Source organism: Erigeron canadensis, chromosome 2, assembly GCF_010389155.1.
Source record: "Erigeron canadensis isolate Cc75 chromosome 2, C_canadensis_v1, whole genome shotgun sequence".
NCBI lineage: Eukaryota > Viridiplantae > Streptophyta > Magnoliopsida > Asterales > Asteraceae > Erigeron > Erigeron canadensis.
This window is the reverse complement of record NC_057762.1, coordinates 44,838,264-44,861,640: the sequence shown is the minus strand read 5'-3', so window position 1 is coordinate 44,861,640 and position 23,377 is coordinate 44,838,264. Positions and strand designations below refer to the sequence as shown.

The 23,377-nt window shown below is 31.3% G+C and overlaps 2 protein-coding genes across 2 annotated transcripts; both read left to right on the top strand.

Moving 5' to 3' along the window:
• Nucleotides 1-9,617: 9,617 nt before the first annotated feature.
• Nucleotides 9,618-12,712, top strand: LOC122589798 (V-type proton ATPase subunit c''2). Its single transcript, XM_043762121.1, has 4 exons — nt 9,618-9,831; nt 10,002-10,079; nt 11,596-11,766; nt 12,388-12,712. The coding sequence occupies exons 1-4, from the start codon at nt 9,701-9,703 to the stop codon at nt 12,554-12,556; spliced, it is 549 nt and encodes a 182-aa protein (XP_043618056.1). The 5' UTR covers nt 9,618-9,700; the 3' UTR covers nt 12,557-12,712.
• A 1,122-nt stretch (nt 12,713-13,834) lies between these two features.
• Nucleotides 13,835-17,357, top strand: LOC122589308 (serine-threonine kinase receptor-associated protein-like). The gene is made up of 7 exons (XM_043761583.1): nt 13,835-14,285; nt 14,534-14,669; nt 14,794-14,875; nt 15,793-15,968; nt 16,077-16,214; nt 16,304-16,443; nt 17,003-17,357. Exons 1-7 carry the CDS (start codon nt 14,168-14,170, stop codon nt 17,230-17,232), a joined length of 1,020 nt encoding a protein of 339 aa, XP_043617518.1. The 5' UTR covers nt 13,835-14,167; the 3' UTR covers nt 17,233-17,357.
• The last annotated feature ends 6,020 nt before the right edge of the window (nt 17,358-23,377 follow it).

Here is a 23,377-nt window from a genome sequence, read left to right as displayed (position 1 = left end):
GAAATAAAACTTGATTATTGAACCACCAGTTGTGGTTAATATCTAAGTTCTAATTTCGCTTGTTATAATTTTAGCATGGTTAAACCGTTAAAGAGAGGTTTTATTAAATAAATAAATTAAAAAAAAAAGATTTAAATTGTTTAAAGATGATTATTGCAAAAAATTTTAAATAAAATTGAAAATTACATTTTTTTTTTCGTTTTTGGGAACCAAATTAAGAAAATAGGAAAATAAATCTTGAACTTAGACAAATTTTACAAATTTTGTCCTTGAGACTAACGATGTCAATTTTTGACATTTTCGCAAAATTAACCTAATGAGTAATTGGTATATTTCACCAATTCATCCGTCAAATCAAAAAGTACTCATTTTTAAAAAAAATGATTTCTTTTTAGAAAAAAATTCTTTTAATGGGATAATTACGTATGGATGTAACTAACTATAACCAAATGTCAACTTATATGGTTGTCACATATATCCGGGTACATCCAATAGTCAGTATATGAAAGTTCATTACATTGTATACATATTTTACAAGATCTTTACATAACGTAGACAATTTGTCATTGTTAGTTGCATTCATAAATAATAATCCCAAATTTAATATTATGAAAGATTGAAAACAATTATTTTCTTAAATATATCATTCGAAAGTTAGTTATAGATTTCTCGATAAATTTTCTTGCTTGTTTGAAATTTATAATTATGAAATTAAACAAACATAGAATTATGGTTAATTTGATTACTTGGTCATAAATCAAGTGATCAACTGTAGACCTTTTTGAAAGAACTGTTGTTTTATAGGAGTGTCCGAGTTCCAACTTCCAGCATATTACTTACATGTGATGTCATTGTTGGGGTTCGAACCATTAATATTTAACACTTGTCGTTTAAAACAACTTTTATAAATTCGAAACAAACTAGATGTTTTTGTGTCAATATAAAGCTAACTTCTGAAAGTTTAATTAAATAAGAATGGAGGTCTTTTTTTTTTCCAAATAAAGTATATAAAATTAATGAAAATGTAAGAAAAATGACCCCACCCTTTCTTTCTATTCCGAATTTTGGCAATACCAAGACTTCTTTGTATCATTATAAATCGAATAATAATATTAAAAATTTTAACGAGAGGATACCCTAGCTAGAACCTTATATAAGTTGACTTCATTGGAAGTTTTAGGATTAGGAATAGGCGTAATCGGACAAGCTTTTTACATATCTCTCGTTATTTGGGACCCTATTCACCTCTTTGGGCTTTTATTGAATCGAGAAATATGTTTGATTGTCAATCTTTTTGATATATTGGATATCTATATAAGGCATTCTCTGGATAATTCAAATCGAAGCAATTGGATGTCCAATTCGGGCCTATAGTATAAGTAACAAAAAAAATATATAATAAAAAAAATAGTTTGTGTTATATAAAATAAAAAGCATAATAAAATGAAGTTGTACTTGGGTGGTGATATTTGTGAAATGTAACAAATATGAGGATGAAAATTACAGTTTACTATAATGAGTTATGTCAAAACCAATGTTTTAAAAACCGGTATTTTAATCATATTAGTATGGAAAAAATTTCCGGTATTACCGGTATTATCGGAATTACCGGAAATACCGGCCGGTACGACTATTTTAGTTTATTTTAGTATTATTTTATAAAATTTGTTACAATTTAACGAAAATAGTCAAAAAACAACTATAATTCACTAAAAAATAATACCAAATAGGTATTTCATAACAAAATATAAAGTTTAAAGTTCACAAATAACAAAAATTAACATTAAAATATCATAAAAAAATTAAATTTAAAAAAAATGAAAATATCGGAAATACCGAAATGGTAATACCGGAAAATACCAGGAACACCGAAAATACCGACCGGTATGAAATAGTGAAATTACCGAAAAAATACTGAAATTAAAATACCAGAGTACCCTCAAATATCAGTAATACCGACCAGTATATACCGGTATTTAAAACATTGGTCAAAACGTTTGCTTGTTGAGAAATGCACGCAAAGCAACTTAACAACATAAATTTTAATAGTGTTTTGTCGGAGGGACAAAAATTACAAATTTTGTCAAATATATGGATTTTTTTGTTATTTTTATTTATTTTCGTCTTAAAAGTGAAAAACTCGCCAATTTAAGGGACAAAAACTGTAATACATTTGTTTCGTATTTATATAAAATGAAAAATAAAATTAATAAAAATTTTTGAAAGAATTTAATGCAAAAATGAAAGAGAATCTGAAAAGTGCAAAAGAATCATGTGAGTGGTGGGATTGGCCCAGAAACTTGGGGTGAATGAAATGACATAGTTACCCTTTGAGATATTTGTAGTTGTTGGTGTTTGCGTAAGGGAACTCGATCCTCAGAAATCGCATCGAAGTTGGTAACCTCTTTTGCATTTCGTTTTCGAGTATTTTCTTTTATCTAACTTCATTTTTCTTCCTTCAATTTTGTTTGTATGTGTATTATTAAAATGTATTTCATTCTCATGCATGATTACAATGAGCCACTAATGAGGTGTAATCGCTTCTTGCATTATCGTAAGTTTCTACTTTTTATACATAACTCGTACTTTTTTATTCTAAACAAAATATATTTAAACTATAAGGACGTTTTGATATAATTAAAATCCATATAAGTAACAAGAAGTTTCATTTACCAAAAATGAGCAAAACATCACTTTAATATATACTCGTAATTTAAAACTATAACGAACAAAAAAAAATTAATTAATTACAATGAATGGGAAAAAGATATATATTCAATAAAATAAATAAATAAATAAATACAGCTAACTAAAGTAACAACACTTTATAACATCATATTAAAATGATACTCGTGATAAATAGTTACATTTTGACTTTATATTTTGTTTGATATATTTAACCAACAATCAAATGCATAAATGTAACGACATGCATGTAACAATACCTATATATATTAATAATATCAAATATATAGTATATTTTATCCCAATTAAATATCCTGTCTTCGGACGGTTTAGTTGAGAGTTTCTCTTTTTACTGGGTATTGAGGGTGAGAGAACTCTTTAGCGCGGATCCGATGAAGACAACGTAAGCTAGATACCATGTTGCGAGTAAATGATCTACACCTAAAAAAAAAAAAAAAAAAATCAATCAAATGCAAATGTAACATGCATGTAACAATACCTATATTAATAATATCAAATATACAGTATATGCACGCATAACTCTAATTTTGACTATAATACATAGTTTGGACAGAATTTATATACTAACATATAACAATTGATCTAATAATAACATAATAACAACAAAATACATATACTTCATTCATCCCATTTTAATTGTCATATTTTGACTGATCAAGTTTTTTTCTTTCGACTTTGACCGTAGATTTCTTTGTTTGTGTTATATATTAGTCAATGAAAGTTATATCAATGAAAAGTACACTTAAACTCAATCAATTCATATATGTTATATCAAATGTTATATAACATTAACAAAAATATTTACAGTCAAAATTAAAAGAAAAAGACTCAAAAAATCAATTTAGTACACTTAATATAGGACGCAGGAGTAAAAAATTAAAAGTGAAAATAAATTGGAGTCCTGTGTAGGAAGGGTTTTCTTTTTGAAGAAGTATTAGGTTTGACTTGAATGGTATATCCTCAAGGGGAAATTCTTAGGGGTGCTAACGACCAATGATGGAACGCGGATCAAGAATTGCATATCCGTTTGGATGTCATTAATAGTCTGAATGCTAACAACTAACTTGTCATAGTTAAAGAAAAAACTTTCAAAAATAGCCAACAACATGCACATTAGTTATATTGAACAATAGTTGAACAGGGAAAATTTAACTAAAAAAAAAAACTATCTAGCATGTCATTCTTAGTCACCAGCCTAACACCTAGCCTGAATCACTATTGCATGGACAACACACTCTACGTATTATAATATAGGAAAATGTTTAATATATTTAATTGGTTTGTCTAAATATATATATATATATAATATATATATATGTGTGTGTGTAAGAGTAAAATTACGACACATTAGTACGTGTTGAATGTTAAAAATGAAGAGAGTTAAAACTCATTAAATATATATGTCAAATATTTAAAAGATTAGGCATATCTTTATGTCAATGTTTTAGGTTTATCAATTATTTTCTATTAGTATAATATAAATAAATTGGAGAAATGATCATCTCAAAATAAGCACAAGTTTTTTTTTCTCCTTAAAACAGTCAAAAATTCTATAAGAAATTTTGCAACACCGCTAGAGAGATGATGGACGACTAGTCAGTGACACGTATAATAGGAAAAAGGTGGATTAACAATACAAGGATCAAGGATCAACCAAGCACGACCTCCGGACCAGATCAATAGATCATATAGATCATCAAATCAACTATTCGGAGGAAATTTTTTTTGAAACGGGCGTATTTCAAGGGTGTTTTGTTAAACAAGTTTTCGAAAAAAAAAAATTATGAAACCAGTTAATCCGGTATTTGAATCCGGTATTTCAAATACCGGACTCGAGTTTGATGTGACACACTCTGACATTGCATGTTGACTGAACAGTGGATGTTTTCACGTACATCGAAACCGGTTTTTCAAATACCGGTTTCAACCTAACCCTAACACGTGTCGATGCCTGGTATTTGAAATACCGGTATCGACTAGAATATTTGAATCCGGTATTTCAAATACTGAAATGCCGGATTAACTGGTTTCGTAATTTTTTTTTCTCGAAAACTTGTTTGACAAAACAGCTTTAAAATACGCCCGTTTCAAAAAAAATTTCCTATTCGGTGGAAGCTTGTCCTTCAAGTTCAAGAAGACTGTCCATGTAGATTCACTACTGGAGGCTTGGGAAATTGGGAAGGATGAAGTTGCAAGATTTGTCTAATGGTGCTCTAAAGCTTATATCTTTTCTTAGATGTTCTATTGTTTAGTGGGCTGTTATTGGTCGTTTTTGGCTCTCATATGTCATACGTGGTAGGTCGCATATATATAGGAACTAATGTAGGATTCACCTACATTACTTGTGTAACATTTTTTTTATTGTTGTTAAATGAAAAGTCAACGGGGTAATCCTTTACCAAGAAAAAAAAATCACAAATTTGGTTTGAAATACATTTTGGACGGAAAAATGTACGAAATATGCACTTTTACATGCGTATTATGAGTATATAACAAATCCTTTTTCGTTCTTGTATATTTCAATACTCCATATTTCCTCAACATATACATTCATTCTTTTTCGTCCTTATATATATATATATAGGGTAATGAGAACATGTTTAAAATAAAAATAGTAAGAACAAGAGATAAAATAGGAATTTTAGTATTTACATGGAGGTTTTTTTATATCCTTTTATTATTAATTTTGAATGTAACTATCGTACAAACAAAAACACAAATATCATTGCATCCTTATCCACTTTTAAGGAGTTTTATAATGACTTGTATGTTTTTTTAATCAAAAATAATTATATATAGATTTGCAATTTTTTGATACATATAAAGAAACTTTAATCTTTAACCATTTATATATTATGCATCCATTAATAAGGCTATTTTCAATGGGGATGTTTTTGGGCGCCCTTGAGTGCCCTTAGGTGCCCTTGGATATCCTTTGTGGTTAAAGCTTGTCCAAAACTAAAGATTTTTTGACGCATGTCCTTACCCAAGGGTATGCCCTTAGGTGCCCTTACTTATATTTTTTTTTGTTTTTAGTGAAGTTAGAGGATATGTAATGATGTTTGTATGGTTGGAGATAAAATTATAGGATTTTAAGGATTTATAAGGATCTGTAAGGATTTGTAAGGATATGATGTGGCAGTTCAAGGACGCCTAAGGGCGTCCTTAACATTGGAGATGGCCTAAGATTTTAATCCTTATTAATTTTTGATATCACTTTTACTAAATCTTCACAAAAATCGAGATGGATGCACAAATTTGTATATTATGCATCCATTAATAAGATTTTGATCCTCTCTAATTTGATATCATTTTTGCTAAATTTCAACAAAACTCGAGATGGATGCACAAATTTGTATATTATGCATCCATTAATATGGTTGCAGTTCTGTTCATCTAATACATATTCAACGAGAATTAATGACTTATACACAATCTTTTCTTTATCATTCTCATAAAATGAAAGAATATCCATGGATGCACCATAGAATTGTTTATCCCATAAAAAAAACTAGATCCATTCATAAGTAAAAATAAAATAGATGCATTCAACAATGTACCAAACTTATACAGCTAACCTGGGAAGATGAAGAAAAACAAGATGTAGAGTCTGAATAATACAAATAAAAGATGGATGCACATAAATAGAACTGCCTAAAATATCATAATATGTAAATCATCTATATTCGATCGATATGCTTTGAAAGTTGAGCAGATTTCACATAATACACCCAACTAAAGGAATGATATTTCATCAATTGTAATGATAAATAAACAAAGAAAGAGGGAAATAGAAATACAATTCTGGTGATGTGTTTCTTAAAAATAAAGAAGATGGTGGAATAATATGAAGGAGGTGGGTTAGGTTTCGTAAGTGGGGTAGTGGGAGTAAATTAATTTGATTTTTTAATTCCAAGTGTACCCTTTTCTATTTTAATTTAATATTAAAATCCGTCAAAGTTACCTGACCGTTGATCTAAATTGTGGACCGTCGAGATATGTTCTTTTTTGTTCGCATTCTAATTCCGTTCACATTAGATTCCCCCATATATATATATATATATATATAGGATAACACTCCAGTGAGAACAGTCTTAAAATAAGAACGATGAGAACACTTATAAAACATCATTTTGATGCACTAAAAGTCCATATAACTAACATAGTGCATAACTAGTTATCATTATTTAAGTGTATAACAACACATTGATCCGTCAAAATCAAAAAAATCACGTTTTTTGGTGGATGCATCGTTTTGAAAAATATGCATCCAAGATGGATGCACAAAACAAAAAACATGATTTTCTTAATTTTGACAGACCAATGTGTTGTTATATACTTAAATAATGATAATTAGTTAAACACTATGTTTGTTTTATGGACTTTTAATATATCAAAATGATGTTTTTTAAGTGTTCTTACCGTTCTTATTTTAAGACTGTTCTTATTCGTCAAAATCGAAAAAAATCACGTTTTTTGTTTTGTGCATCCATTTTGGATGCATATTCATCAAAATAATGCATCCAACAAAAAAACATGATTTTTTCAATTTTGACGGATCAATGTGTTGTTAAACACTTAAATAATGATAATTAGTTATGCACTATATCAGTTTTATGGACTTTTAATGCATCAAAATGTAGTTTTTAAGTGTTCTCATTTGTTCTCATTTTAATTTGGTTTTTATTAGATAGCCACTATATATATATATATATATAGTCAAAAGATAAAACAAGAACCAAGAAATTGTCGAGAACTACGAGAACCAATAATTAATTCAAATGTGTGAGGATAATATGGTAATTTTGTAAATATAATTAGATTAATTATCAAATCAAAGTAAATTAACACCATAAATATCTCGTGAAATTCGTAACAACCCATTTGGTGGATTTTAAATGTGCAGTATACATCAAAATTTTTATCGTAACCAACCATTAGTATTATATTATATATTTTTCAAATGGTGTTTTTTTAATGGTTAACTTTATGTTACTATATTAATTTTTTTTCTGGAACGGCTGTACTATATTATTATCTTATTATACTAATACTTAACATCACTATGTTATACATATCAACATGTTCTTTTTTTACTAAATACCATAACCCTTACTAAAAAATATTATATCATATATGAAAAATAGTTTTAAAAAAAATGATATGTTTACATATAATAAACTAAGGAAGATACTAAATAGATTGGTGCATACAAAATTATACTTTTCATATTAAAAGTTTACCCCTGAATTTTATGGTAAACTAAATAGATTGGTGCATAAAAAATTATACTTTTCATAAACTAAGGAAGATACTGAATTTTATTCACCTTAACTACAACTCTAAAAGTTTCGTTTGACAAATTCATAAATTAAATAAATATGTGTAAACATAAAAAGTATATCATATGTTAACGTGATGAAATCATAATTTTTAATTTTCTTTTTACACTTGTGTACACCTTAAAAATATAATAAAGTCGTCACATGTTCACTTAAATTATTTGGGTAAAGCATAAGCCTAGAAATTTTATAGATTTTAAATTGTTATACATTTGTACCAATTAAAAACATGTGTACCAGTTAAAGTATGTGTAGCATTTTAATGTTTTTGAACATGTGTACAAGTTAAAAAAATTGTGTTTTTTTGTTAAAAAAGTATTTCTACACTCGTGAACATGGTGATTCACATGTGTACCAGCCAAAATATTTATTGATTCACATGTGATCGTAAATCTTATGTACATTTTTTAAATACAAATATGAATTTTAAGATTGTAAAACACTTGCGTAGTTGTGTACCTTGATTAAAATATATTTATATAAACACATGCGAATATGGTTGTTAACATGTGTCTCACCCCAAAAATTTACATGTTCATAAGTTAAATATGATCGAACATTTAAAATTATTTTAGTGAACTAAATAAGTTAAAACAAAAATATTATATATATAATAATACTAATAAATGTTTAATTGATTCTTTGCTATTTGTCTACGGATTGAATATAGATAGTTTAATAATTAAATTTTAAATACAAATTACATCATTCGTCAATTTAGAAAAGAAAAACAAATTATCCAATGAACTTTGTAAAATCTTATTAAATAAATAAATAAAATTACTCTTTTAATAAGTTCACATGCAAAAATAAAGGAACAAGAAGTCAAGAACGTGCGTTTCGGTTTTGCTAATTTCCCCACTATACCCTTTTATGAATTTTCATTTTTTTTTAATTAATTTGTATTAATAATAATTACAAAAATGCCACAACGATTAATAGCCATTGATTAGTATAATCCAATGGTTTCAAATGGTTCTCGTAGTTCTCAACAAAAATTGAGTTCTCGTAATAACTGGATTCTCTCTCTATATATATAAACTTTTGATGGTTCTCACTGTAACCTCTATATATATATATATATATTAAATTTTAAATGTATGTGTAGGAGATCATTTTATTGGCAACCCGTCATTGCATGGTGACCTTTATTATTATATTTATCGCTAAAGCATAGTGAAAATGTGCTTATTTGTACAAAATTTGAATTTTCAATAGGTATATAAGTCAAAATCAAAGATATACACTATAACTATGTGTAATTTGAAAAAAGTTTAAATTGCGATTAAAAGCTCAAAAATACGGTAAAGAAACCGATTTTTCTAACCAGTTTAATAATAAACGGTATGAACCCGATTCCAAGATTCAGAAATAAAAATCGATTCCTAACCGACGGTTTGAGTAATGACTGAACCAGTTATGAACCAGGCTAATGGGAAGCAATGGGATGTGGTATCCGGCCCACGCCTACTGCCCTTGTTAATAAAATGCAGTATGAAACACGGCCCAAATTAGTGAAAGTATTGACCCGACCCATAAAAACAAATATTAAATATCTAACCGGGGACGTCTGAGGCGTATTTGTGCTTCTCTCTCCCATCGTGTTTGTAAATCTGAGAGACAGAAGAAACAAGAAGAAAAAGAGATTGATAATGTCTGGATTGGTGGTGGGAGGAGCAGCAGCGAGCTCGTGGGGCCGAGCCTTGGTGAAGATCAATCCTTACACATTTTCCGCTATTGGTATCGCCATTTCCATCGGTGTTTCTGTACTCGGTGCTGCTTGGTCACTACTTCTTTCCATCTTCTTCTTCTTCAATTATTATTTATTACTCTATTATATATCAAATTAAATTATATGAATATATAATAATATGATACAACAATCATATTACCCTATCCTCCTCCTGCAAAAACCAACAACATTCATACCATATTTTATATATTTTATTTCAGGGGAATTTATATAACAGGAAGTAGCTTAATTGGTGCTGCTATTAAAGCCCCTAGAATTACTTCCAAAAATCTTATCAGGTTTCCCCCCCCCTTGTTTTTCTCTTCTGCTTATTGTTTTATCTATAAATAAACAAGTGAGTTTTTCTATGTTCTTTCACTTGGGTGTACCCGAACACTTTTCCTTCTAGATTTTAACCTAGGGAAATTTGCAACTTATCCTGCTGTGATGAATAGTTAACTTTGACTATTTTGTTGATAAGTAAATTGCCTATAACTAATGCAAATAAGCCGCTGTCACTTGCCCTATCCGCCCTATCACAAGCTTCTTGCACTTAAGGTCCAGTTGGATCGCATAGAAGGTAAATCTCGTAGAAGCTTGAGATTAGCAACCATTATTGTAAATACACCCCTTATAAGATGCTAAACCACACTCAGTTGCATAAGCATTCTCACATTGAGTTTTAACTTGATATCATATCTAAGATAGTAATAGAATACTCATAAAATTACAATAATATTACAAGAATTTCCTAATTAGATGAAGAAGGCATGATTTTGAACAGATAAAGGATTATAAGTTCAGTTTCACTGCAATTAAAAAAAAACACGAGGATATGCCTGCAAGTTTCCCTTTCAGGGCATCATGTTTGGTTCCCCAATAAGAACTTTTGGTATATGCTTTTCTAAAATTAATGTAATTGTGTTCATTATTCTAATTAATATACAATTTGAAAAAAGGTTTGAACAACAGACTGCCCACCCTCTTAGTTTCCTCGATATCCTCTGTATAAACATTTTGAATATCTAATAGATTATGATGAGAAATTTGGATCGCATAGAAGGTAAATCTCATCTGATTTGTGTTTTTTTTTCCGGAAGTATAAGCTAACTACATGAGCATTTTGTTTTGTTTTGAACTTCTTAGTATGATTACGAAGCACTTTTGTGATTCAACTGGATTTATAACAGCAGTTTCACATACCCTTCCCTTTCTTCCCATTGGAACTTGAAGCCAAACTATGGGTTGATAGGGCACCTTAGCCTAGGTACATGTTGTTTACTGCTCCTTCTGCTAGGCCAATACCTGTTGGTGATTTATTTTGGGTTTACTTGTCTGCTGTTGCCAAATACTTGACCCCCCAAGTAGCATAAACAAGTTGTAATGCAAGTTGATAAGTCCGAGCTTTACTTATTCATCTCATGTATTCTATATTTTGAGTAAAGGAGCAGACAATTTAGATTAAAAGGCACATAAGACTTTAAGACATGGTAAATCAAACACAAGTAGAGCTTTTGTCTATATCTTAAAAGGATAACTTTGTGTCTGTTAATATGTGTAAGTTTCAGATCCCTAGCAATTCTTTACTGGAAATTTTGTTCTTGAAAAATTTAAGGTTTGTGTGGAAATAACTGAGCAGAGTTAGTATTTCTATATACTTTATATGCACCCCACTACAGAGGCAAGGGCACACACAAACATGAAAATCTGAGCCTTAATGTAGTCATAACAATGAGTCAATGGTGATTATATTACATTCTTAAACATGAATTTGAACTATTTTGTGGTGTTAGTGATGTTTATTTTATTCTTCAGCGTAATTTTTTGCGAGGCCGTTGCTATATATGGAGTCATTGTAGCAATCATTCTTCAAACAAAGCTCGAGAGTGTTCCGTCATCGCAGACATATGCACCTGAATCCCTCAGAGCAGGATATGCAATTTTCGCTTCAGGCATAATTGTTGGCTTTGCAAACCTTGTTTGTGGGTATGCTCTTTAACCTATCTAGCTTTATATATAGGAATACACTCATACAGTGCCACAGAAAGTTACATATGTTTTTATGCTTACTCAATTGATGTTATGAAAATATGTACCCTATGGAGTACCTTATTGCAAAGTGCAAATATCTAAACTGATATTCTAAACATGTAAAAATCCCAAACCTGAAGCATGCATCTTAAGGAAGGTAGCTGTGATGGGTGGGTTGGATAGGTCTGGTAATGAGTCAATGCTGTTGATTTTTTAATATTATGGTCTTGGTCTTAATGTCCATATTTAACCATTGTAATAAAATGGTGAATGCATTTGTTACGGTTACACAAGTATTAGTATAACGAAACTATTCTGAATCTTTGAATAAGAGAGGGGTGAGATTGCATCCATTGACCACTTTCAACTTGTTTGACTCAGTGGACTGGTTCCCCGTTTAGATCAATATTGTATTTCACCCTTTTGACCCAGTTGAGATAAAACACACCCCAACTCCAACCCACTTATAAAAAAGCATCAAAATTACCACCTGTACATAAATTGGGTGACTGAATTTGTGCAGTATCCAGATACACTAAGACCAATGTTATATTTTATTTGAATTTCGTTCCACAGATTATGTGTTGGAATTATTGGAAGCAGCTGTGCTTTATCAGATGCCCAAAACTCGTCACTATTTGTAAAGATCCTCGTGATAGAAATATTTGGAAGCGCCCTTGGCTTGTTTGGAGTCATCGTGGGGATCATAATGTCTGCTCAAGCAACGTGGCCTACCAAGGTGTGAGATCGCGTCTGCAAAGTTAACAATTATTATTGTTCTATTGTTTTTCATAATATATAATCCTCCCATGTTGGTTTGTTGCTTCGTTCTTCAATATAAAAGCTTTTGTGAAACATATGATTCCAGATTAATGACAATTATATATGTTAAGTTCTGAAATCTGGGAGACCAATGTGTTTTTTTTTCCCTGATCTTTTTTACAAACATGAATACACTACACCAAGAAGAATTATCAACGGCAATAGATGAAAAGTCAATAATGTCCTTGTAGTTTATGTTTTCATTCATTTATGGTTTGTGAAGAAACAAAGATATGAATGTTAGTCTTGATCCCCACAATCCACAAATATAAAGTGAAATGGAGTAAAACATTAAAATTAGAGAATGAAAGAAGTTTAAGGATGAAGAAGTAAATCCCTGCAAGTTTAGTATGTTTGTTTGTCTTGTTTCTTTCACAAGTCTAGAATATATTGTATTGTTTTACTTTTAGATTGTATTTGTAATTATACTTTTTAAGCTTTCTAACGCCTTGTTAATTTGCTATTTTAATATACTTCTGTAGTTCTAAAAAAATGAACTCATGAAGTCATGATTGATGTACAATTAAAGGAACTCCTACATTATGACCTGCAACTTCAATTGCCAAACAAAAGCATAAATCTAAAGTTGAAGCGTATGCTCATGTTACAAAACAGGCTAATGCCTCAAGATTTGATTAGACATGGATTAACTCAATAGTTAGCGTTATGTTGGAGGACACATTTTGAATCAAAATGCACATGTTCGAATCGGGCTGACAACTTGAACCACTTGTAATTACGCTAAACATATAAAGACTCATGCGGCATCCCTTTCTAAATCCAAGTGGTTTTATAAGTTAGAATGTAACGCACATGGTTGTCAAAGTTGGCAAAATTGTATCATCTTACAACCATATATCTACAAATCTTCAAAAATGTGTATACAAAACAAGAAGATTTGATTAAAAGGATATTTGTAAAGTTAAAAAGCCCTAGTATCCGAATATTCCACTGCTAGGGAACATGAAGGGACGAAAACAGAAAAATCAAGAAACACGAGGGACCACAATCAAGAAAGGGAAAATAACAAATCAAACCCAAATCAGACCTATAAGAATTAAAGAAACACATCAATGGAAATCTTGCGCCTAGCCCTATAGCTTAGCTATATATACATATCTATCTATCTATCAAAATCAAATAATAATACTTATAATATTATTATATTAATTAATCTATCCTAGTATTTTATTTAATTAATTTTTAGTTTTCTACATAAACAATTTGCATTAATTAAAATTAGGGTTAGGAGGTGTGGATTGATAATCATCTATGTTTTATTGATTTGATTGATTTGGCTTTGATCAGATCAATAAAATTAGGGTTTCGTTTCCTCACTTGTGTTCATTACCGCCACTACCTATACATATACACAGTTTATAGCTATATCTATATATTCTATACGTATTGTTATTTTTTTAAAGGAAGGAAGGAAGGCAATTGTGTACGTATTTTTTAAGAGGTTCAATTGTCAATTTCTGGATCAGATATATATATATATATATATAATCATTAGGGTTTTTGAGAGATTAAAATGGATAAGAAGAAAGTAGCAGTGCCATTGGTATGCCATGGACATTCACGTCCAGTTGTTGATTTGTTTTATAGTCCCATCACTCCTGATGGTTTTTTCCTCATCAGTGCCAGCAAAGGTATATCTCTATATCTATATATCTATCAACTGTATGTATATATGAATGTCTTGCTGTTGTAAAGGAATGTCTTAAGTTGTAACTTGAGAGTGCTTTTTTAAGTGCGTCTAGCTTACATTGTAGCTATCAGTTAGTTGTAGGTTTAAGGGGAAAAGTTGTGAACACTGACTTTTAATGCCGTATATCCAATTTGAAGTGGAAAAAAAATGAACTTTTAGGTTACTTACATGGATAGTTTTGTGATTTAGATTCGACGCCTATGCTTAGAAATGGAGAAACTGGAGACTGGATAGGAACTTTTGAAGGACATAAAGGTGCAGTCTGGAGTTGTTGTCTAGATACTAATGCTCTTCGTGCTGCATCTGCGTCTGCGGATTTCACAGCGTATGTTGTCAAGTTTTTAGTTTGTTCACTTGTTTGTGATATTTTTTGCAAGTATGCACTACAATGTTACAACTTTTTGGCTTTTTGCAAATATTGAATTTTGGGCTGTATATATTTTATACAGGAAGTTGTGGGATGCGTTAACTGGGGATGTGCTGCACTCGTTTGACCACAAACATATTGTTCGAACGTGTTCCTTTTCTGAGGTCGGCCCCATCTAGCTTTATATGCACGCATTTATGAATTAGCATTTAAGTCTTGGAAGTATTTTGTTATTCTTTTTATTTTTTGCTCTGCTTGAAGTCGATTGTTGCAAATAAGGTTGGATGCTAAGACCTAATTGTGGATGGTAGTCTTTCTACAGTACTTGCATCCTTCAGGGACATATTTGGTTCATTTATAGTTTTATACTTAACAGTTTGACAAATATTAACGCTAACCTCAATGAACGTCTAGAACCTCATTTTGTGGTCAATACGGTTTGAGGTTAGTTGATTTGGTTAGTGGTCAACTAGTTAATAATCATGACAGATGATAACGTTTATTCAAAAGTATTGATTGTAAGAAGAATTAGTTTGGGATTATATGTTTTAACTGATGTCTTGTGAAAGAGGCAAACTAATTTATGTTTCATTTTGCTTATGTGTATATATTTATATACATAGCCTTTGTATAACAATAAGGCTCAACAATATGAATTGTACGTTCAATCTCTGCTATCGATTTAGCTTGCATTTCAGTTTCTCTAAATGTTTAAACACTGTGAAAATATATGTTCGGAACTCGGTAGTAATATACCGTGTCAAATAGGATTGCACAAATGTTTTTTTTCTCTGCATGTGATCTGCTTCTTTAGATGGTATTTTGTCATCATATACTCATTGGCAATATGGCAGCAGGGTTTCTTACTCCCTTTCCAAGTATCTTGTATTCAACTAAAGGTTTTTTTGTTTATCCTTTACTGGGTTCTGCTTATGCATATGATCATTTACATAAAATGTGATTTTGAATTAGGACTGTTACCAAAATAGGGCTCCTGGATGGGAATCAAATGAACTTGTTTGCTAAAATATTATGTTAATGGTTAATGAGTAGAACGTAATTTTGTGTATAATTTTTACAGGATACACATTTTCTGCTGACTGGCGGGTTTGAGAAGATACTACGCATATTCGATTTAAATCGACCAGAGGCGCCTCCAAGAGAAGTTGAGCATTCTCCAGGCTCAGTCAGGACTGTTGCGTGGCTCCACAGTGACCAAACAATATTAAGTTCCTGCTCTGATTCTGGTGGAGTAAGGTATGTTATTACCTTGTTTATTTAATAATCATTGTTTCAGTTTTGTGGTGGTTAAACTTGTTGATTTCTATAAGCTGGTCTAGTATTTACCTGAATGTATATTGGCAGGCTATGGGACGTGAGAAGTGGGAAGATTGTTCATACCCTTGAAACAAAATCATCTGTGACCAGTGCTGAAGTTAGTAAAGATGGGCGTTATATAACCACTGCTGATGGATCTTCTGTCAAGTTCTGGGATGCAAACCAGTATGTTTTGATTTTGCATGACACCCGCTCTATAATTCTGCCAAGTTCTTTTTTTCCCTCACCTTTTTCTTTTCTTATTGTTTTTATAGTTTTGGATTGGTGAAAAGTTATGATATGCCCTGCAATGTGGAATCAGCTTCGTTGGAACCAAAATTTGGTGATAAGTTTATTGCTGGAGGGGAAGACATGTGGATTCGTTTATTTGATTTCAACACTGGTGAAGAAATTGGTACTTCTCTTGGAATTTTTCATTCAATATTTTACATCAATGTTGTACTACGATTGATTATCATTTTGCTGCTTTGGTATCGTCACAGATATCCAACCAGACATGCAATATTATAAATGTGTTCGAAAGGATGCCTAGACTGACATTGTTATAACTTTTTTTTACAGAACAAAATCTTTTAGGCTAGGCATTCTCAGTAGACTATGTAGGCCACTCATACGTGAATGAATGCACGTGGTAGGATTGAGGTGGTAGAACAACAGGGTGGGTAATGTAACAAAATTAGTAGATTTCACTTTCCAGGTGTGGTTTGAAATTGCTTGGGTTGGTTCGTATGCAAACACCTTTGATCTCTTTTATGAATTTTGTAAATTAATGATGTGCTTTTGAAATGATTATCTAGGTCCTAGGAGGGTTTATGTCTTTGAATACACTTTTAGATGTCTTTTACCTCTTCGACCTTGTTTTGTCCAAAGCTAAATCATCCAGCACACCTGATTTGGCCCATTTGACACATTGATTTATTTATGTAAGAAAATATGTGCGGATATTCTTGTAGGGTGCAACAAGGGTCACCATGGTCCGGTCCATTGTGTGAGGTTCTCACCTGGAGGTGAATCATATGCATCTGGGTCGGAAGATGGAACCATAAGAATATGGCAGACAGGGCCTCTGAATCCAAAGGAGAAAGAAAGTTCTGTTCCAAATGGACCAAGCAAGGAGGTGAAGCCCATAACAGCTGAGGAAATCGGCACGAAATTGGAGGATTTGAAAGTTGGCAGGGAGTAGGGGTGGGCTGTTAACTAGAAAACATACAGATATGTTTGTTCAACTTTTGTGTGGCTAAGTTGTAAGTCTATGTTGTCACTTCATCCTTTTAAAATAAATAGACACTACTTGGAGTTTTGGCTTAACTGATTTGAATATTTGTGTTCTGTTGCTTGATTCAGTTGCAGTTATAGACTTCTTCTAGTGACTTACTATGTGGTAAATGTTCACCGGTACTTAATATTTAATTGCAGCATTGTATATCGACCTGGCATCAGACTTTTTTTTTTGTGTGTGTGTGTATGTGTGTATAAACTTTGTGATTTTGGGCCATGGTTGTTTTTCAAAATAAAAATAAAAACGTCTCAAGGGTCCATTAGAATTCTAAAAAAATTGAAATCTCAATTCCATTCATTCATTCACTTGTTTGGTTGATAAGAAGTTGAAATTAGAATCTAAAAAGTTCATCAAGTTCCTTTAAACATGGAATTTATAATTCTTTTCATAATTTGATGGATGGAAAGTTTAAGGAGACGTTTGGTTACAGAAAACATCTTTTGTTTTTCATTTTCATTTTTCAAAAAAAAATGAAAAACAAAAAACTTATTCTAATCATAGTTTTCTAAGAAAACAAAACAATGTTTTCCATTTTTTCATAGATAACTTGAAAACATTTTTTTTCATGTTTTTTATTTTTCATTTTCATTTTCCATTACATCCCCCCACCACACACATTTCTAACATGTTTCTAGTTTCTAATTAGAACGCGTTTTCAAAATTTTTATTTGTTTTTTATGGAAAAAAACTCCTTTTGTTTTCTAAAAAAATAGAAATGAAAAACTAGAAAACATTTTCTACAACCAAACGCGCCCTAAACATTCCAAAAAATTCATTTATCATTACCATAATACCCTTTTACAATTAAAACACAAAGTAAAAAAAAGTCTTGATTTCTTGAACCTGATTTGATGTCACAACCAACGGATATTAACAACCATCGGTATGTAACCATCACCGATGTAAACCAATGCCGGAATTTAACCATTGCCAGAATAAACAACATTCAGCCATAGATCTTTCTAACCATGTAATGAGTAACCAAAGTAAATGGAGAAATGGCTTAGATTTTTTGTTATTCGTTTTTGATTTATTGTTCTTGTTTGATATAATAAGTTATAAACTTGACTGGGAAATCAATATTATTATTATTATTTATTATTATTAAAAAAATACTTTCATTAGAATAGTAGGATTTACAAGAAATTAGTGGGAAACCGAGATATTATAATAATAATAATAATAATAATTATTATTATTATTATTATTATATTATTATTATTATTATTATTATTATTATTATTATTATAGTTGGTTATTAACTTATCAAAATGAAAAATAGAACTAGAATATTTTTATAAAGAAGATAAAGTAAAGGTTAGTCTTGTTATTTGACAAAGTTTTTATTGAATTCCTTTAATTCCATTAAACTAATCGATCACAAAAACAATCTTAAAACTTTCATAAAAAGTCCAATTCATTTCACATATTCCAATTCTTTAAAAAGACATTTTGCAAACCACACTGCATCTTATATGTTTGCATAAGAAAAACAAACGGCCTTCATTTTAGGTTTAGAAGGCAACTTCTTGAAAAAAAACAAACAAACAAGGCTATGATGGAGAGCAAGGTTGCGAAAGTTGCTATGCGTTCCCAAGTCGGCCGATTAGTGAGTTGTGAGTACTTGAGTCTATGCGGTGAGTAATCGGGGGTCAAAGTGGTTAAGTCGATGAGTACTGAGAATAATCGGCTGAATCTGGTCAACTCGGTATCCTACCTGTAGATATTAATATGCTTAATATTGCTACAAGTATTTTATGAATATCCATCAATGATTTATTTAAATCTATCCATACATGCCATTGGATAAATATCATTCAGAAAAAGGATTTTGGCAATAATAGACTTAATAGTATAATTGTTGCATAATACTCGCATAATTGTTAGCAATTGAGATGATAGTCTAGTAGTTAGGGAGTTTTTTTTGTGGTTTCTTCTTAGCGGGTCAAAAGTTTAAATTTTGCCACATGCAAATATGGTGAGGGCCTAAGGGGTTGCTATATACACATGGGAGAACAAATCCTTTAGGCGTCGTTACTCGTCGGGATTCAAACCCGGTGTGGCGTACAAAAATTAAGGATGTTAGCCATTTATATGTTCCGTCTTTAAAGGAAATAGTTATATAATTGTAGCATAAGTGCATTACAACTTTTTAACTTCAATAAGTGAAGTTCATGAACCCAAATTAGGAGAATAAATATTTCGATATCTACATTGTAATTTGCCAATAGGGCTCTTGGTTTTGGAAACCATGTTAGAAACTTGGTACTACGTTTGATGGCACATGTTTAACTTTTAACTTTTTTGTTATGATAAATATATCAAAATATGTTCCGTTTGCTGTATCAAATACTTGTGTGCACCTAATTACGAAATTGATTTGATTAGGTAGAATGCAACGACGTAAAGGACTTTTAAATTATTCTCTTACATCATACATACAAAATATATGCTCTTTCTACTTTATCATCTAATAAAAGGGGGTATTTTATATCATTGAGTTACAAACTTTAAACAAAAAATATATATTCATTAGTTATTAGGAACAAGGGTGTAGACTGTAGAGTCAATGCTTGGCATATTGGTAAGTTTTGGCAAACTTTCAACCAATAAAAAAGTGTCACATGTACAAGCCAAATCTTGCCAATAACTAACCAAAATCTTGCCAAATTACATGCTATTGTGCCAATACTTGCCAAATTTATATTTACCAAATATACCCTAAACTTTTATTAAAAAGCACAATAAAACTAAATAAAACATTACATTTATTTAAAACATAAAACAAACAAATACTTATAAATAAAGAAAAAGATTACTAAACATCGTTATCTATGTCTAGATTTCCCATGTGCTCGGTAATATCACGACGTAACATATAATGCGTCTCTTCGTTACGTGTGATAGAGAAAATTGGGGTCGGTACACGAAGATCGTTTAGAGGATCCCTGATGTACACCGGTGATATCGCGTTGTTGCCGTCCCGTGAGGATCATGTTACGTAAAATAACACATGCATACATCGTTTTAAAGATCTTTTCTTTGTTCTTTATCGGTGTCGGTCGTTCGATGATAGCCCATTTGTTCTTCAAAAGCCCGAATGCTCGCTCAATGTCTTTTCTCGTGGACTCTTGGAGTTTCTTCATTACCTTCTCTTTATGAGCGACCGGGTATGCATACGCATTACAAAACAAGACCAAGGTGGGTAAATACCATCCCCTAGATAGTATCCTCTACTGTAACAGCGACCGTTTACAGTAAACCCGTACTCAGGAGACTTCCCATTCACTTCGGGAATAAACAATGGCGATTGCTTCAACACATTAATGTCATTGTTTGACCATGCAACACCGAAATACGCATTCCAAAACCATAAATCACAAGAAGCAACAACCTTAAGTATGATAGTCAGGCGTTCATGGTCACCCCTATGGTATTGCCCATGCAAACTACGTGGGCAATTTTTCCAAGTCCAGTGGGTACAGTCGATGCTACCGATCATGCCAGGAAAAGGATGTCTAGCTTCATGCGCCTCATATAAACGCGCAACATCGTGGCTAGTCAGAGAACGCAAATACTCTTCACAATAAAGATGCTTTATGGCGATGCGAAAGTTGTCTAGACACTCACGTGTAGTTCTAGTAGAGAACGACAACCCCTCATTATAGTTATCGGCGAGGTTGTCGTACGCTAGTTGCCGTAGCGCGCACATGCACTTTTTAATTAGCGGGAACCCTCTAATACCCGCCGCATTCATTAAATCCCGAAACTATGGAAGTGATGCAGTGATATCTTCCATGATTTCAGAAACAACCGCCTCGACATACGATATCTCGTACGGAAAATATCGTCCTCAAACATCGGCTCATCTACAAAGTACATGGACATCAATCTCTCATGAGCCGTGTGCCGATCTCTCCAAATAAATCTTTGTTGAAACAAGTAGGACCGTTCAAATCGCGACCAATTCGACTACAAACGTGCGGAATCCGATTGTAATCGACTTTGAGGTTTTTGTATAATTAATGGACATATATACACGAATCGACAAAGAACAAAAGATAAAAACAGATGCAAAACTCGTAATATATCATTAGTCATATGAACATTACACCAAATTGAGTATACATCTGACTGGCACGGGGTATAGATCTCTACCCCGTGCGAGATGAATAGTTTATGTTGCAACTCAAACCATTAACCTTAAATTGTAACCTAAGTCTTGTATATATAGGCTGTCGAATGGGTTGGGCTTCTATCATGTTCGTGGGCTTTAAGCTTCTTCACACGAACTAGCGACTTCGTGCTGATGTCATCACGACCTTGATGAAGCCTTCTCTTCATCACGACCAGCCTCTAGAATTGTATTATGACGGACAATAAAAGGTGCTCAGAAACTGCACCTACGATTTGCGTGTGTTTGTAGAAGAAGAAGATGCAGTGTCTTCTTCTAAGATTGCAAGAGCAATAGAAGCAAAAAACTCGAAGCCGCCAGAAGAATGACGACGACAACGAGAAATCGGAACTTCCGATTTTAGGGATTATTGCTTCGTGTAGTTGTTCGTCGTCAGACATTTTGGCTAATGAAATTTGATAATATGAGATTAGTATGTTTGGTGTTTGATAGTATGTTTGTTTTTTGATTGTTTGATTAATGTTTGTATATATATATATAGAAGTTGGAAAAAGAATAAATAATAAAAAAAATTTTTACAGCCGCTCTAACGTTCTTTTTTTGTTAAAAACAAAAAAAAAAGGTAAAAAAAAAAGAAGCTCCCAACATTCACTAGCATCGCCCAAAACTAGCCGATGTAACTTGTCAAAACTTGCCGATATAATTTGCCGATACTAGCCGATGCACATGCTATAACCTTACCAAATAGCCGATGCTTGCCGACTACGTCATTGCCCCTAAGGTGTATTAATCTGTTTTAGACTTTTAGCTGGTTTTCTTTGTCAAGTTTCTCGATAAGATAAACAATGTGTATTGTCATATTTATACTGTATTAAGTTGACTTGTATATATTCGTAGTTAGATAATAATTAATTAATTAATAAGCCACTCCAAAAATAATAATAATAAATAATTAAGAATGATAGTGTAATAAATAAATCAAAGAGAAACAAGCTTAGGAACGTCATTGATAATGTCATTAGTTTTTTGATAATGTCATTTAGTTAGTGAATGTTTTGTTTGTATGCCTCAAATGTTGTTCGAAACGATTTGTTTTTCCACCACATCTTTAACTATACTTAATCGTTTAGTAAGTATTTTAATTTTAATATTTTAATTTTCATTATTTAAAGGTTTTAACTAATATACTTTAAATATAGAGTTAATTGCATGCATGATTTGTCCATATGTTTTGTTCATTTCCATAGATTACATCTATGCTCAAAATTTTTATCCAAATAAATCATAATTACTCAAATTTGCTGCATATTACATTATTTTGGTTGATGGCGTTAATTTTCCTTCATTAAGTTAGAAGAGGAACAAAGGTTGGGAGAAAAAAAACTAAAATACCCTGATATGAGGGGCACATGATCTAATTTAATGGAAGAAATTGAAGCCATCAATTTCAAGAATGTAATGTGCACAAATTTAAATAAGTTGTATTTATTTGGCTATTATTCTTGAACATAGACATAATCCATTTAAATGGACAAATCACATGAACAAATCTTGCAATAAATAAACTCTTAAAAATATGAATTAACCATAACATTGTTATATTATACAAGGGTAACGATCAGTCCTCTTAAACTATTAGCTTAAAGATCCTCCTAATTAATAGGATTTGTGACATGTGGAAAATCAGGAGGTGAGATTAGGAAAGAAAGATTAGTGGATTCCATGTGTTAACAAGTGGATATTTTAAGAGGATTAAATTTTAGAAGGATTGATTAAGAGGATTTATCATTTTTCTATATATATATATATAGGGAAAAGGGAATATAAGGCTATCCGGCACCTAAGTTTAGGTGTGAAACCCCTCACATACTAATATTTTATTATTTCTTGTTTAATAAATAAATGCATGGGACC